Here is a 17,490-nt window from a genome sequence, read left to right on the forward strand (position 1 = left end):
GCAGACAGTCTACATTCCCCTCGTTCTTTGGCAAATCATTAGGAGTCGTGGAGCTCTGCCTCTATCAGAAGGCATCAAGACTCCCCATTGCTATTACTGTGTTGTGGTGAGACACAGGTGGTACTGCATGAGAAAGGACTTTGTATCATTGTACAACTTGTAAAAATCTCAGAAAGGAGTCCAGAAACAGAGACCCCTGGGTGAGTGTGAGGTCCAGAACCAGGCCCCAGCACTGAGAACTTACATAGGGGATCTGGGCCGCCACCATGTCATCATACAGGTTGGCAATCTCCGTGTCATTCTCATAGCCATAGCGACACAGCTGGAAGCCCAGGGACCAGTAAGGCACCATCACAGGACGGCCAATCACCTGGCAAGTAGACACCAAGTATTAGTCCTCAAGAAGCAGGAGCTGGATTAAAGTTCTATATGAAGAATCCACTATCACTATCGCAATCATGACCACTACCTGCATCATCAATAACGTCACCTCCTACCACTCCCATCACTAGCACCACCTCCAGCATCACTTCCACCACCCATCAATCATCCCTACCGCCCCACCACAACCACTATTAGCACCATCATTGCTAGCACCACCACCAATAATGTCATCACTTGGATCCCCTCCAACCAACACCATCCTCACTCCCACCACCACAACCATCATCAATGCCATAACCACAACTATCATTGCCTCACATTCACTACACTAACAACGTCATCTCAGTGCCACTACCACATTCACATCATCTCCACCAATGACAGCAACATCAGCGTCACTTCCACCATCATCACCCAATCACCATTAACATCAACCCCACGTCACCATCATCTCTATCCTCATAACCATTAGTTCTATCATCATCACAAGCATCCCTGTCAACAACAACACCACAATTATTATCCTTACTACTTGTGATCCTCTGAAGTGCCCAGAGAGGCTATGAATTAAAGGGTTTATAATGTATTCATTCCATTCATTCTACAATCTATATCTCTCTAAGAAATATGAAACAATTCCAGTTTCTCATCTGAGAGTTGCTCCTATGAACATGGGTTTGGCGCACAGAATGTGCTGTATAAACACTTGGCAGCCAGCTGACTCCCTCCTACCTCGGTGTACTGCTGAGTGACAAGCTCTGGAGTGGGCCCCAAGAACACATAGAAGTCCAGAACTCCCCCTGTGGTCCGGTACGTCAGGGCGGGCGTGGGCTGGAACGTCACATCTGTGGTGCAGGAAAATGCCAACCACGCTGGAATTTTTGACTTGAGGATTCATCCTTAACATCCACACCACCCCCCTCTTCATGTACCCACCCTATGTTTAGAACTAAGCAATATCCACAAGGAACTAAAACAATCCCATGAAATTCCATAGGTTCCAATTCTTGGAGGTTTCCCGTTTGGGGTATTTTATTATCTTGTTATATGATTTATTATTATCCTCAATTAAAAGTCTTGTTATCATTATTATTTCAGTATTGTATAGGATAAGCAAGAAGTTGCAAAAACAGTACTCAGAGTACCTGTGTGCCCATTCTCAGCTTTATAAAATGATAATGTCTGAAAAACAATTGTACAGTCTAAAAATCAGAAAGTGACACCAATGCAATATTATTAACTCAGGTACTGACTTCATTTGTTTCATCTGTTTTTAAATGAATATCCTTTCCCTGCGACCATAATAATACTGTTTCCTATGTACCATAAATTTTTCTCATACCCTCACATCCAGAAACCTGTAATCTGACCGGTAGTTTCATTGGTTACTTACATATTAAATTTAACTTAAACGAATTCAGTTTAACAGCTGGCTCTGCCTAGTGGATCTGCAGAGTATTTGAGACTCAGACCAGCTATCTCTTTTCACGAGACATTTGCCAAAATAAGAACTGGGTGACATCTTGTCCCATGTTATTGGAAGGAATAACAAGAAAGTCAACAAAGAACACACATCACTGCACATAAACTGGCAATGAGAGCTAGGACAGCTGGGTCAAATACATAATAACACTACTCATAAATGAGGGGAGCCACGGGCACGGCCTTACCCATGGCATTGCTGTTCAGCAGGAGCACTCCGTGGGCACTGCCATCCTCCTCCAGGCCCATGTAGTAGGGGTGCACACCATAGGAATTCATCTTGTACTAAGAACCAGGACAGAGAGGTGGAAAGGGGTTAAAGACATTGTGGCTGAGAAACTCAACAAAAGTATGATGGTTCAGACTTCCCCAAAAAAGTTAAATATAGGGAGAAAGAAACTCAACAAAAATTTGATTCTTAAATGAGTCCAGTCTTCCTTGTGACTGATTAAACACAGGTGACCAGAGAGCCTGGGAACTACACCCCTGGTGGAGAAGCAGAAGGGGGAACCCAGCACGTGGAGTCTGGCAGGGCACAGCACAGCGCGTGCACACCCAGAGCTGGCAGAGGGGCAGACACAGAACCCAGTACTCCGTCCTTACCCCCGGGGGCTGGTCTCGGGAGAACATGCCCCACGTGTGCCAGTTCAGGTCTCTCCGGAAGGCCGTGTGCTCCGTCTCCCCAAAGCCGTACAGGTACGCGGAGGGCAGGCGGGTGGAGATGCGGATGAACAGGTCGTTGAACAGGAAGCCGAGCAGCTGAGAGTCCCAGCTGCAACACAGACAGGGGTTGGGAGCAGACACGGACCTCCCTCGGGGCCCCGAGCAGCTGGCTTTCCCAGGACAGCACTTACATGACAGCGCCTGTGCTCTTGCGGCGAATCACCACCCCGAATGGGTTCTCCCCAATGGAGACCTCGTAGAGCCGACTCTCAGGGCTGCTGGCTGGAACCCCGGGTAGGTTCAGAGGGACTGGGACCTCATACCGACTGTTGTTGGGGTCATAGATCTAGGCCAGAGGGAACAGGTGTTAGACAAGGGTGCAGGTGGGGGAATAAGGTTTGGTGACCCCAGATTGTGAAGAATCTTTCAGACAACGACACATTGGCCTCACCGTGTTCATTTGCTTTCTCAACAAATATGGCAGCTCTTTCAATTTTCAAGTTCTGTTCAGATACACCAATGTAAAAAGACAACTTCCTGTCTTTGAGAAGCTTACAGATTAATACAGGAATTTACATAAGAACTGCTAGTCCTCCCTTAACTCTTGTAATGAAACCATGAAAGAAAAAGAAGTCGTGGCCCTTTGGTAACTATTTCACAGATACCTCAAACAGGGGGTCCCAAAATAAACTCTGATGCAGACGCCGGGCTTACCTTAAACTGCAGCATTTCATTCTTGTGGTAGGTCACTTGCAGGCGCAGGGGGTTCACGGGTGTGGAAGGGAAGGCGTTGGCTTCAACAGAGGACTTTAGGGAGATGTCGGCAGTGGCTCCATCTGAGTGATACTGAACATTGCTGACCGAGTATAGATCATTGACGAAGTAGCAGAAAGGGACCCCAGGAGAAGCGGATTCCTGAAAAAGAAGGCCAGTGTTGGATCAGCATGTGGTCCGGGAACTAGCCAAGAGAAACAGTGGGGACACGCAATGCATGGGGAGAGAAAGCCAGTCCGCCACTCATTCACTTATACATCATTTGGCAGGGGCACATATTTAAATTCCCAGTCACCAAGCAACATAGTTATGCAATTTATCCCACCTCTAGCCCCACCTACTCTTTACAGCCAAACCAGTTTCTGCTGGAAGCTCATTTGATGGATTTTAAGCAGAGGTACGGGAGCTATCAAGATGAAAGTGCAGAGTAAGCAGAGAGGTTTTAAGGCGTGATAGCACCACCCGCCTGGTTACCTCCCAGACACAGCCACGGGCAACGCAGTTGTCTGCAGAAACTCCCTGCTCATCAGGATAGCAGTCGATCTTTTCCTCATCCCTCGTCGTCAAGGTCCACTCCACCGTGTACGCTTCTCCCAGGGCAAGGTCAATTTCTGTGATAACAGCCACCTGTGGGAATGGAAAGGCACAAGGACAGTCATCCACAGAACAAACATCTTACTAAAACGTGAAGTAGACATCAGGCCAGATTCTCTGCCTTACAAGGAACACAAGATTGTGACTGAGGTGGAGAGCTGTAGGCACGCTGGATTGAAGGACGCAGGTGCACACATCTCCCTCTCTGTCAGAACCTTGTACGTCACAGTGTGGGAGAGTTAGGTCAAATGAAACCTGCAATGAACAGCCCTTTTCTTTCCTACCCTGACTCCTCTTTCCCCTCGTGATGTAGTCAGAAATTCACTCTCCTGCAGGCCAAGTTGAGCTGAGTCCTACTCCCTTCTCCTCAAACCAGTGTGCAGCCATGAGAATCACATGGCCTGGGTTCTCCCCCCCACCCCATTTCTGAACAAATTATTTCCATTTTGGGATCTCAGTTTAATCATTTATAAAATCAATAGAACAGCAAAATCATGAACTTTCCTTGCATTTCCAACTTAACAGCCCTTTCATTTCTCCAAGTCCCAAAACTCAAAACTTGAAACCTTTACTAAATCCCAACAATTCACACATTCAATATTTTTCTATTAAATATTTTACTACTATTATTTTGGGTTTCTTATTTTTAATTTTTTATTTAGTTGGAAGGTTAGAGCTACAGAGAGAGGAGAAGTGGAGAGAGAGACAAACACACTCACAGAAACAGAGAGAGAGAAAGAGAGAGAGAGAGAGAAACAGAGGGAAAGAGATCCTTTGCCCACTGCTTCACTCCCCAAATGGCCACAACAGCTAAGGCTGGGCAGGCCAAAGCCATGAGCCGGGAGTTTCTCCCAGGTCTCCACATAGGTGCTGGGGCCCAAGCACTTGGGCCACCTTCTGCTGCTTTCCCAGGCACGTTAGCAGGGAGCTGGATGGGAAGTGGGGCAAATCGGTCTCAAACCACACCCATATAGGGTGCTGGCAGCACAGGCAGAGGTTTACACTGCTATACCACAATACTATTATTTTGTAGCTTCCTTGTTTTAATTTCTTCTATAAGTTGAATTCTGCACAAAGTTTTTGCTCATTTGCAATGATAAAATTGCATTCTAAGAGTTATTACCCTGGTACCAGTCTCCCATTCTCTCTCGCCTTGCACATCCTTGTCCTATTAATCTGCCTCCCTTCATCATCCAGAGTTCCCACAATGGCACAGTCTTGATTCAAGGATCAACATGAGACCCCTGGAGAAGAAGTCAAGCATGAATTCATTTTGGCATCTGAGATCTCAAAAATCTATCCATAAATTTCCTATTTTAGCTGATCCCATTGCAAATGTGGATACTAGCTGTGCTAGTTCCATAAAATTAATTGAATAATAACGTAAGTCTATTCTTACAGCTTAGGTTGAGCTATTCTGATACCTCACCTTAGAAAGCTTTACCTAGGCAAATGCCCTTTCTACTAAAATTAGCCCATTTGAAGAATACACATGTAGATGCCTGCTCCATACAAAATATTTCTCTTACTCACTATTTCAGTTTAGAATACCCAACTGCCATCAAGAGCTCAATTTTTAATCAATGCAATGTAGATGTGAACATTAAAAGGTAAGTTCAAATCCACTGAGCATTGCTAGCCAAGTGTTTGTCTTTGTGATTTAATTATCTCTCATTTATATTATTTTTTTTCATTTATATTATGACACATAATGACTGGAATGAAAAAACACTTCAAATCCCAAGAGAAAGCAACATCTTAGTTGACATACTTGAGCCACTGAACCAATGTCAGCTACTCTCTACCTTCTAAATTTCTTTTTTTTAAAAATTTACTTGACAGGTAGAGTTTACAGTGAGAGAGAGAGACAGAGAGAAAGGTCTTCCTTCCCTTGGTTCACTCTCCAAATGGCTGCAACGGCCAGAGTTGTGCCAATCCGAAGCCAGAAGCCAGGAGTTTCTTCCTGTTCTCCCATACGAGTGCAGGGGCTCAAGCACTTGGGCCATCCTTCACTGCCCTCCTGGGCCACAGCAGAGAGCTGGACTGGAAGTGGAATAGCCAGGACTAGATCCGGCGCCCATATTGGGTGCCGGCGCCGCAGGCAGAGGATTAACCTAGTGAAACACGGTGCCGGCCTCACCTTCTAAATTTCTTACTGCAGAAAGGGGAAAAAAATCCCCAATCAATAACAACCAATTGGGGTTTCCTGTCACCTGTAGTTCACGAATGCCTAACTGAGACACTATTGTCCTGGGCCTAGTTCTGGACTGAGGTTTTGCTCCTCTCTTTTCTTAAACTTTGAATACTCAATTAAGAATATGTTACCATTTCCTATATGTTGATTTGGTTTCCCTGCCTCCTTCAGGATAGATTTCTGTGTATAAATTGTCTCCCTGCCTCCCAAATTCAGCAAACAAATGCACTCCTTTGGTCTTACAGGAGTGGAGTCAATGACAGATGTCTACAGAGCTTTTTTTTTTTTCTCAAATGCATCTTTCAAAAGTGTTGCACTTAGACACACCCCTTGCCACCCATATACTAGGGGGTCTCTAACACTTTGTCAGAAAGCTCTACAGGGGCCGGCACCGTGGCTCACTAGGCTAATCCTCCACCTGCGGCACCGGCACCCCAGGTTCTAGTCCCGGTTGGGGCGCCAAATTCTGTGCTGTTTGCTCCTCTTCCAGTCCAGCTCTCTGCTGTGGCCCAGGAGTGCAGTGGAGGATGGCCCAGGTGCTTGGGCCCTGCAACCGCATGGGAGACCAGGAGAAGCACCTGGCTCCTGGCTTTGGATCGGCACAGCGCGCCGGCCGCAATGTGCTGGCCGTGGTGGCCACTTGGGGGTGAACCAACGGAAAAAGGAAGACCTTTCTCTCTCTCCCTCTCTCTCTCTAAATCTGCCTGTCAAAAAAAAAAAAAAAAAGAAAGAAACCTTCACAGTGTTGCCCAGACAAATTATAAATGTCATCTATTTGTCACTATAGTAGAAGCTAAAAGTGACTTGTTTTCAGAGCCAGCATTGTATGCACAGTGGGTAAAGCCACCACCTGCAGTCCCAGCATTCCATATGGGAGCTGGTTCGAGTCCCAGCTAATCCACTTCTGACCCAGCTCTCTGTTCATGCAGCTGGTAAAGCAGCAGAAGACAATCCAAGTCCTTGGGCCCCTGCACCCACATGAGAGACCCAGAGTAGCTCCTGGCTCCTGGCTTCAGACAGGCCCAGCTCTGGCCATTTGGCTATTTGGGGAGTGAACCAGAGGGTGGAAGATTCTGTCTGTCTGTCTCTCTCTTTCTCTCCCTGCCTCTCTGTGACTCTGCCTTTCAAATAAATAAATAAATCTGAAAAAAGTGACTCATTTTCCCAAACTTTAGAATGTCACTCAAGAATCTTGGGGACCCGGTGTCCCCAGTGCTGGGTTACTGGAGTACCTGCGCTTAGGACTATCAAGGGAAATATTTCTCATAAATAATGAATGCTTACAAGTACTTCATGATGTCAAGTCCCATAATAACTGATGAAAAATATTATATTATTATCACCTAACAAAATACCTACCCATTCAATATTATTACAAAATTCCTTTCTTAAGATATTTATTTCACACATGGTATTGGAGTAAGTCATATACTTCATATCCCAATATTTTTAAAAACACAAGGCACTTCGAAGTGTTAATCTGGGGACCGCTACCTCTCACCCTTATGTTTCCAGCATCACCCAGCAGCTTTCCCATACACTTTCCATCTAATCCTGTTCCTCACTTTCCTAACTAACCCTGCTCTTCTGTGTCCTACGATTTTCATTTCTGTGAATGTCAAGTCAGGGAGCGCAGTCATTGAGGGGTAGGGAAGGGAACTGGCGTGGACAGATCAATGCACCTTAGCCCCCTTCCATGCATGTTCCCAAGATCATCTTGGCTCTGGCCACTTGCTAAGCTCGGTTCTTCTTCCAGCCCCTCAACCAACCACACAAGTCTCAGAGTGTGCTCTGGTTCTGCCAGAACTCATCCTGCTTTGGCAAACAGGAATGCCATTGTGTTACAAAGGATTCTTGACAAACTACATCAGCATTATGGAATTTTACCTTCAGGTTATAATCATAAGTGACCTTGGGAGCCATCTGAGTTAGAATCCCATTGTGTTTCACTGTAACATTGCTAGGTTCCTGTGATCCAAAGATTTTAATCTCTTTAAATGCTAGATTATTCGGGTCCTTGTAGGTTGATTGTGAGATCTTCACATCCAAGTGGTTCTGCAAAAACAATCAAGGACAATTAACCACAGAGGCACGCATGCCCTACATAGATTTCTGAAGTCACTCAGGTATTTCAAGCTAGACCCGATGGTCCCTGCAACTTTGAAAAACCTTCAGCCCTATTAATGTGTTCTCAAGGAATAAATTCAGGTTAATCATCCTCTGAGTAAAAAAAAAAATCAATACACACATTTTTAAAAACTGTCATTATAAATGCTAGCTACTTCGGTTTATCTACATGTACATGATTGCCTCCTTTTGATGATATGAATGATTCCATGCTCGGAAGCTACATGGAAACAGGTCTAATATGTCCATATGAAATTTCAAATAGAAGAGCACACACACACACACACACACACACACACATATGTGCTAATGGCCTGACAAAGTCTATATCTGAGATTCATAAAAATCAGCTACTCACTTGGGTGACGGAAAATTCACATAAGAGGTAAACATTATTGGCCACAGTATCTGCAAGTGACAGAGAGAAAAGTCAGACTGGACTGCCCTCCACAGAAAGATTTTACTCCGCCTCTCTTTCAGGCTACATTTGGATGTCACAAATGGCAGCATTTTTGTCTTTTTCTGGCTGAATTATGTTCATGTATCAGTGGATGTTATTTCATATCTTGACTTTTATGAACAGTACAGCAGTGAACATGGAGGTATAGATGCATCTTCTTAAGAAACCTCCGTTCTGTTTTCCCCAGTGGCTCTGATATGGGTACAGCAGGTAGGTAGACTAGGATCAGGAGCTGGACGCCACATCTCCCCCACCCCATGTAATCCTATCCACCCACTTGTCAGTCAAATGACCCCTTCCCCAGGATGTATCTCCCCTGACCTGGGTGGCACCCTGCTACCCCTCCACTTTCCAAGCTCATAATAATCTTAGCAAAATGGAGGGAGCTCTCTCTCTCTCTCTCTCTCTCTCTCTTCAAGTGGCCCCACAGCAAGCAGGGTACTGAAATCCCTTCCTGGCCCACTCTTCCTGAACAACGCCCACATGTGTGTGTCTTCCTTACCTTTTAAATAAACTTTATCACTTTGTGCATTGTATTTGTGCCTGTATTAAAATGTTTCTCTAAGTAAGAAGCAAGAACCTGGAATAGGAATGTAGAGCCAACCTAGCCCACATCAACTGTACCAATGTACACCGGTAAATTGTAGCATTTCCGTTTCCTCAGACCCCCACCAACATTTATTATACCTTATTTTATAGTAGCCATCCTGACAGCAGTTAGATTATAGCTCATCTTGATTTGCATTTCTCTGCTGATAACAATATCATTCACATTTTCAAGTATCTGTTGGGCATTTCCTTATCTTCTTTGAAAATATTTATTTGGTCATTTTGCCCATTTTAAATTGGGTATTCAGGGTTTTTTGCCACTGAGTCATATGAGATCCTCATACATTTTTTATATTAGTCCATTCTCAGATACAAGTATATGGCTTTTTCTGGAGAAAATATTTTCTCCCATTCAGTAAATTGACTTCTCGTTGCTGAATTTTTCTTTGGTTGTGCAGAAGTTTTTTTTTTTTTATTTTCTGGCAGTCTCATTTTTTTTCTGTGCTTTGGAAGTCATATCAAAAAATTATTGCAAAGAGTAATGACAAGGAAATTGCTTTACTTTGTTTTCTTCTTGGAATTTAGATTCAGCCCTTATATTTAACTTTTTAATTTTAAATGTACTTTTTAGTGGTAAGCAGGGTAGCAAGACATAATGGAGAGAATGCACCTGACAGACCAGGAGACATGTCAGGAAGAACTGGGAGCCTAGCCGGCTGCATTCAGATTAGAGATTTTACGAATATGGCTCTGGCCCTGCGTCTCGCCTCCCCTTTCCCTCTTGTGGAATATTGTTGAGTAGAAGGTTTTCTAGATGTGGATTTCCTGAAATTCCTCCCAGAACTTCCTACGGGACCCAATACCCACTGGGTGCAAGGTAGGGAAAACCTCCCTGAGCTGCCCCTAGAGAGGGTTGGGAGATAATGGAACTAAAGCAAATACTATGGATATATAATTACCCCCACGTTTGCTTCTGCGTGTCTCCCCTCATTCACAAGACCAAAGACACCCCCCCAAAAAAGGCTTTCAAACAAGGACAAGACTTCTGATGTGTAAATACCAGTATGCTCCCAAGCCTTATAGAAATATATTTGTACAATCACCAAGATACAGAAATGACATGCCTGACAACAAAGCAGTGGGAACAGAAGTTGTGGTAAATACAGGAAATAGAATAGTATGCCACCATAGAAAGAAAGAAATGGAATTTGTGACAACATGGAAAAACCTATACACTATTTTAAGTAAAATAAGCCAAACACAGAAACACAAATATGGCATGATCTCATTTACATGTGGAATCACAAAAAAAAAAAAAAAAATCAGTAAAACAGGTCAGAATGGGGGTTGCCAGGGACTGAAACGTTAGGCAAACGGGGAGCTGATGGTTGAAGAGTACAGACTTTCAGTTTTAAGATGAGCAAATTCTAGGCATCTAATGTGCAGTAATAGTCATGGAAGTACTAATTAACTAATTAATCAGAAGGTCACATTGTATACCTTGAATATATTCAGTGTTACTTGATAAATAAATATTTTTCATTTCATTAACTATTTTTAGAAAGACTATCCAGATATGGAATTGTAGGGATAATCTTGAAAACATGTCTTCCAGGTGCCTATTGACGATGAAATGAAACCTATGTGTATATAATGTGTGTCGCTGGCCTATGAGGGGAGTTTCAACAGATAGAACGGGTTTTTCTTCCATGTTTGGTTCACCTACCAGTGCCCCTGAATGGTGCAACAAGAAACAAGATTCTTCTTTTGAGCCCCTTTGCTATTATGTCTGCTGTGACTTCTCCCACGGCTGAGGACCTTCAGCAGTGAATGCCCATGGGGCAAAGACACAGGACTAGAAACAGTGACTCTCACCCCAGGGCTCACCTTTGGTGTCTCCGTCATCCCAGAAGAGTTCACCTTTCGCTTCTTTGTTGTCATCCAGGGCGATGATGAGACCAAGAGCATTCTGCCGACTGTGGGAAACACATTTATACGAGAGACATAGACTGGAGGCACAAATAATTTTTCCCTAAATCACCTTTGAATGCTTCTTTCACATTTCAAAAGGGGACGGTCAAGAGCAGAATACAGGGCTTTTTGCTAGGAACAGAGGCAGTACCACCAGGCACATCTTTCTCTGGTGTCAATAGTGTCACAGGAGATAGAAATACTCCATCCATCACCAGTAAGCGTCCATGCCTCCACACCGCTGGGCTTCATTACAGAGCGGTGCACTAACTGCTGTGGGAAGGGGACCCCAGTCCACGCTCACCTCTGGTTGGTGTTCAGCGCAGGCTCCTGCCAGGGCAGGATGTAGCCGCCACGGACGTGAAGGTTGATGTGGTCAAGAGGGGCGGGCAGGACCTTCCACTGGGCCTTTGCATTAACATCCGCACCCTGTGGGCAGAGGGAAATACAAAATGGTGAGAGACAGGGTACAACAACGCACTGTGCCAGACGCCTTGTCCATACCTCTAAACACGTGGCCTGCATTTCAACATTGAACACGTCAGTCACAGCATTCCCCTCATTCTCCCAGTTGCTGAATGAAATGTGCATTATGGCTGCCTCATCTTGTACAAGACCCTTCAGTCTGGGGTTTACAGCTCACACAACTTAAAATGTTATCTTGGAGCTCAGCTACCCTCGCTCGATCACCTGTTTGTCACAGAGCGCTCACTGCTGGAGGAGGTAGAAAACGCTTTCATTCACCTCTGCAGGTTCTCTATAAACCCATGCAGTGGTATCCATGTTACTCCAGAAGGCATTTAGCCAAAGCACAGAGAGGACAAGGCCTCCATACTTTTGCACTGACAGCATGTAAGGATACAAACAAAAACTATGGTTACGGGCCAGTGTTGTGGCATAGTGTATAAAGCAGCCAACAGAGACACCAGCATCCCGTATGGGCATTGATTCAAGTCGCAGCTGCTCCACTTTTGATCCAGTTCCCTGCTAATGTGCCTGCGAAAAGCGGATAAGATGCCCACATGCTTTGGTCCTGCACCCACGTAGGAGACTCAGATGAAGCTCCTGACTTGTGGCTTCAGCCTGGCCCAGCCCCAGTCATTGCAGCCATTCGGGGAGTGAACCAGTGGATGGAAGACCTCTTACTGTCTCTTATTCTCTCTTTGTAACTCAGACTTTCAAGTAAATCTTTTCTAAAAATTAAGCTTAAAAACTGAAGTTACAGCAGTACTTCACATGTTCAGTAGTATCCGCCATTATGGACTACTCTGAAGAGAGATGGTACAAGGAAAGATGAAGAAACACAGGTATAGACAGTGGGCGGCCAGCAAGACTGCACTGCGGTATAGACCGTGGGCAGCCTGCACGACTGTGCTGTGGTATAGACCGCGCACAGCCAGCACTGACCACACTGTGTATAGACCATGGGCAGCCAGCACTGACTGTGCTGTGGCATAGACCATGCACAGCCAGTACTGACAGTGCCGCAGTATAGACCGTGCACAACCAGCACTGACCACACTGTGTATAGAGCATGGGCAACCAGCACTGACTGTGCTGTGGCATAGACTGTGGGCGGCCAGCAAGACTGCACTGCGGTATAGACCATGCACAGCCAGTACTGACAGTGCCGCAGTATAGACCGTGCACAGCCAGCACTGACCACACTGTGTATAGAGTGCGGGCAGCCAGCACTGACTGTGCTGTGGCATAGACCGTGGGCGGCCAGCAAGACTGCACAGCCAACACTGACAGTGCCGCAGTATAGACCGCGGGCGGCCAGCACTGACTGCACCACGGTATAGACCACGGGCAGCCAGCATGACTGCACTGCGGTATAGACCATGCACAGCCAGTACTGACAGTGCCGCAGTATAGACCGTGCACAGCCAGCACTGACCACACTGTGTATAGAGCGTGGGCAGCCAGCACTGACTGCGCCGTGGTATAGACCGTGGGCGGCCAGCACTGACTGCACCGTGGTATAGACCGTGGGCGGCCTGCACTGACTGTGCTGTGTTTTGAGTTGTTTCGCAGCCCTGTGATGAGGGAAGTGGTCTGACCCCATCTGGAGGTGATATAGCTGTAGGACAAGGTTTAAAACAGTGGGGCTGAGACCATAAAACAGGTGGCATCCGAGGCAGGCTTTGTCCTGAGGTCTGTCCCATCAAAGCTTCCGTAGTCCACCGCTCTCCCAAGCTGCATACACATATACCAAAACTTACTGTGTAGTAGTCATACCAGCGGTCTTCAGGGAAATACGCAGTGACTTCTCTGGCATTCTGGAATTAAGCACAGATAAGGCGTGGTTGGTGGGCACAGTTATCTAGGGCAGAGTAAACAGCAGAGAAAAGAGTTAAAACCACAGTGCTAGCCTAAGACACACTTGGATCTCCATTCAGGTGAGCAATGTGGGGAACCTTCCTTCCCTTCTCCTTTGGGAATGGGAGAGACTTGTCTCCCGCCTATGAGTGGCTTCCATGAAGCCTCCTGTCCTTTCCAAGACTTCAAAGAACAAGAATCACCATTTACTGATTGACTGACTCCATCCCTTCTTTAAAGAGATTAAAAAAACTGAGTTTGCGTGGGAGATAAAAAAAATTCTCCAGATACCATAAAATTGTGCTTTAATTTTTATTCCATTTTAAATGCAAAGAAGGAGAGAGAGAATGTTTGTCCAGGATGGGCCAAGCCTAAAGCCAGAAACCTAGAGCTCACTCTCGTTTTCCTATGTGAGTATCAGGAACCCATGTACGTGAGCCATCGCTGGCTGCCTCCCAGGGTGAACATAAGCAGGAAGCTGGGTCAGACGCAGAGGAGCCCGACTCAAACCAGGCTCATGGAAACGGGACGCAGGTTCTCCAAGGGCATCCTGACTTCTGCAGCAAAGGCTACCTGCACAGGTGCAATGGGAGTTGGCAGAGTGCACTAAGCAGGTATTTCAACCAGAAGCCAAATCACCGGCAGCTGAAGCCACTGCCTATGAGGCTGGCATCCCCTGTGAGCACTAGTACCAGTCCTGGCTGCTCCACTTCCAACTCAGCTCCCTGCTGGTGCACCTGGAAAGAAGGGGGAGATGGCCCGAGTGCTTGGTCCCCTGCCACCCACGCGGAAGACCTGGACAGAGTTCCAGGCTCCTCCCTTAGCAGTGGACCAAGCTCAGCAACTGCAGCCATTTGGGGCATGGAATAGCAGACAGAAGACTCTCTCTCTCTCTCTCTCTCTCTCTCTCTCTTTCTCTCTCTTTCTCTCTCTCTCTTTCTCTCTTTCTCTTTCTCTCTTTCTCTCTTTCTCTTTTTCTTTCTCTCTCTCTTTCTTTCTCTTTCTCTCTTTTTTTCTCTCTCTTTCTCTTTCTCTCTTTCTCTCTCTCTCTTTCTCTTTCCTCTCTCTCTGTCCCCTCCCTTCTCCCTCTCTGCAATTCTGCCTTTCAAGCAAGTAAATAAATATTTTAAAAGATAAAACAGAGAAAAACAGCTCTTGCTTCCTGGAGAGCCTGTAGCGGAAGGAAGCGAAAGGCCAGCCATCGGCAAAGATGGCACTTATTGCTGCAAGCCATTCCACTGAAAAGATTTGTTTCAATAGTGATTTACTGGGGAATGCAAAGAAATATTTAATATCCAGAATATCTCAGCAACTCAAAAAATTCCACAACAAAAAACAATGAAGTAATGGGCAAAGGACCTGAACAGTTTTCAAAAGGAGAAATACAAATGCCCCAAATGCAGATCAAAACCACAATGGGGTTTACCTCACCCCAGTTAGAATGGCTCACATGCAGAAATCTACCAACAACAGACCTGCTGTATGCTCCAGCGATGCCACTGCTGGGTATGTGCCCAAAATATATGAATACCTGCTCTGCCATGTCTGTGGCAGCACTGTCCACAACACACAAAATGTAGAGTCAACCAAGGGTTCCATGAACAGAGGGGTGGATAAAGAAACTGTCACATAGAAACACAGTGGAATATTATTCAGCCATTAAAAATATTGAAATGTTAACATTTGCTGCAAAATGGTCAGAACTAGAAGACATATGCTGAGTGGAAAGCCAGACAGCAAGACAAATACTGCATGTTCTCCCTTAAAAGTGGTAGTTAAAATGGAAGGAAGGAGGGAAGGAAGGAAGGAAGAAAGAAGAGAAAGGAAGGAAGGAAGGAGGAAGATGGATGCCTGTCTATCAGTTTTTTGTAAATACAGTGCTTTGTCAAACTTTGTTTTAAATGTTGGTCCAGCACATTGATAAGAATTATATACTACCATAGTATTAATGATTTTGTGGCTACTGTAAAATTTACTTTATATGAAAGTGAAACACCTTTTCAATTGATTACTGTTTATAGCCCTTGCCTGTTTTTCTACTGGAAGGCTCTTTTCTGATAAATATCATATATTTTCTCTGACATGTGACAGTTAATACAGAATACAAAACCTGTACAGGAAGGGAGCAGATATCTGGTGATGCAATTATCATTTTCAGCCCTTGTTACACTTCTGTGCAGCTGTGCTCTTCCTACTTTTTATTTGGTGAATATTATGGTTAGTGGTGAACTAAGCCTGGGACTATAGAGTAGATTAAAATTACGCTTTGTAAAAATTAATAAGTAGGCCGGCACCGCGGCTCAACAGGCTAATCCTCCGCCTAGCGGCACCGGCACACCAGGTTCTAGTCCTGGTCGGGGTGCCGGATTCTGTCCCGGTTGCCCCTCTTCCAGGCCAGCTCTCTGCTGTGGCCCGGAAGTGCAGTGCCCTGCACCCCATGGGAGACCAGGAGAAGCACCTGGCTCCTGCCTTCGGATCAGCGCGGTGCGCCAGCCACAGCACCGGCCGCGGCGGCCATTGGAGGGTGAACCAACGGCAAAGGAAGACCTTTCTCTCTGTCTCTCTCTATCACTGTCCACTCTGCCTGTTAAAAAAAAAAATTCAATAAGTAAAGAAAGAAGAGAAGGATGGGGGTTGGGGGAGCGAGAGGGAGATAGATTATGGTTATCATTTTAGAACTGTACTTATGAAATACATGAATGCTGTTCCTTTATGTTAATAAAAATTTTAAAACTTAAAAAGAAAGTTATCTCGGCTGGCACCGCGGCTCACTAGGCTAATCCTCCACCTTGCGGCACCGGCACACCAGGTTCTAGTCCCGGTCGGGGTGCCGGATTCTGTCCCGGTTGCCCCTCTTCCAGGCCAGCTCTCTGCTGTGGCCCGGGAGTGCAGTAGAGGATGGCCCAAGTGTTTGGGCCCTGCACCCCATGGGAGACCAGGAGAAGCACCTGGCTCCTGCCATCGGATCAGTGCGGTGCGCTGGTCGCAGCGCGCTGGATCCGGCGGCCATTGGAGGGTGAACCAATGGCAAAAAGGAAGACATTTCTCTCTGTCTCTCTCTCACACTGTCCACTCTGCTTGTCAAAAAAAAAGTTATCTCAAAAATTAATAAGTAAAAAATTTTAAATAAAAAGAAATTGATATTACTGCCACCCTATTCATTCCTATTTCAGTAAATGGTGAAATGATTATATCTTCAAGCATATCATGTTTGATTGTCCTAAGAACCACAATTGCTGGGCTGAATTGAAAGCTGAAGAACCTGAGGCCCGGAGTCGCTGAGTGACAGGCTGAGAAGGAGAGGAAGAGACAGAGACAGGACAAGAAGCAGGTGTCAGGACCCGGCACCAGGCCTCTTCTCCCCTCACTGTTCTCCAGCCTCACAGCCGAGACCCTCTGCCCACCAGAGGCCCCCTACTCACAGGCTCCAGCACAGGGCTGACCAGGAAGGCCGGGCCCAGCAGGAACTGACCGTCTATGTCCCAGGTCACCCGGTCTGACACAAACCTGGAGAGGACAGGAAGGGGCCACAGTCACAGCCCAGCCAGCCCAGCCCAGCCCTGAAGGAAGTCCTCAACTCAGACCCAAGCCAGGAACCCGCTGCACCTGAGGATCCTTACTGCTGGCCTAGGCCTGGCTCACTCAGGAACACACAGGCCCACAGCCATCTGTCCTAGGACATGCTCATCAAACCTCAGAACTGGGGAGATCTAGCTGTGTTCTCTGCTATAAAGTATGTGCACACGTCTTTACCTTGGCACAGTTTAAATGCCAGGAAGGCCCTCATCCCCCAGGACTCCACTACAGAAACGCCTTCCTTTGTGAACTGAGCTCACTGGCACCTGGGACAATGTGTGACCTAATTTCTAAAGATGCCAGTGTGGGCCTTGCTGGCCAAATTGAAAGAAGTGATCCTGTGCTGAATAGATTATTTCCATTTTTTGTTTCTTTAGAAACAACTTCTTGGGCT

At 46.0% G+C, this 17,490-nt stretch overlaps 1 protein-coding gene across 1 annotated transcript in view; it reads right to left on the reverse strand.

Moving 5' to 3' along the window:
* LOC100358478 (maltase-glucoamylase) overlaps positions 1-17,490 on the reverse strand; it is a 170,825-nt gene that overhangs the window by 55,541 nt on the left and 97,794 nt on the right. The window contains exons 65-77 of the mRNA XM_070069892.1: positions 16,943-17,027; positions 13,424-13,480; positions 11,503-11,627; positions 11,115-11,203; positions 8,577-8,626; positions 7,979-8,146; positions 3,778-3,930; positions 3,244-3,444; positions 2,721-2,875; positions 2,470-2,638; positions 2,055-2,151; positions 1,117-1,229; positions 245-370 (exon numbers count right to left, since the gene is read on the reverse strand). Coding sequence (XP_069925993.1) covers positions 245-370; positions 1,117-1,229; positions 2,055-2,151; positions 2,470-2,638; positions 2,721-2,875; positions 3,244-3,444; positions 3,778-3,930; positions 7,979-8,146; positions 8,577-8,626; positions 11,115-11,203; positions 11,503-11,627; positions 13,424-13,480; positions 16,943-17,027 — 1,588 coding nt within the window. The remainder of the gene's footprint in view (positions 1-244; positions 371-1,116; positions 1,230-2,054; positions 2,152-2,469; positions 2,639-2,720; positions 2,876-3,243; positions 3,445-3,777; positions 3,931-7,978; positions 8,147-8,576; positions 8,627-11,114; positions 11,204-11,502; positions 11,628-13,423; positions 13,481-16,942; positions 17,028-17,490) is intronic.

The sequence above is a fragment of the Oryctolagus cuniculus genome, chromosome 3 (genome assembly GCF_964237555.1).
Source record: "Oryctolagus cuniculus chromosome 3, mOryCun1.1, whole genome shotgun sequence".
Taxonomy (NCBI): domain Eukaryota; kingdom Metazoa; phylum Chordata; class Mammalia; order Lagomorpha; family Leporidae; genus Oryctolagus; species Oryctolagus cuniculus.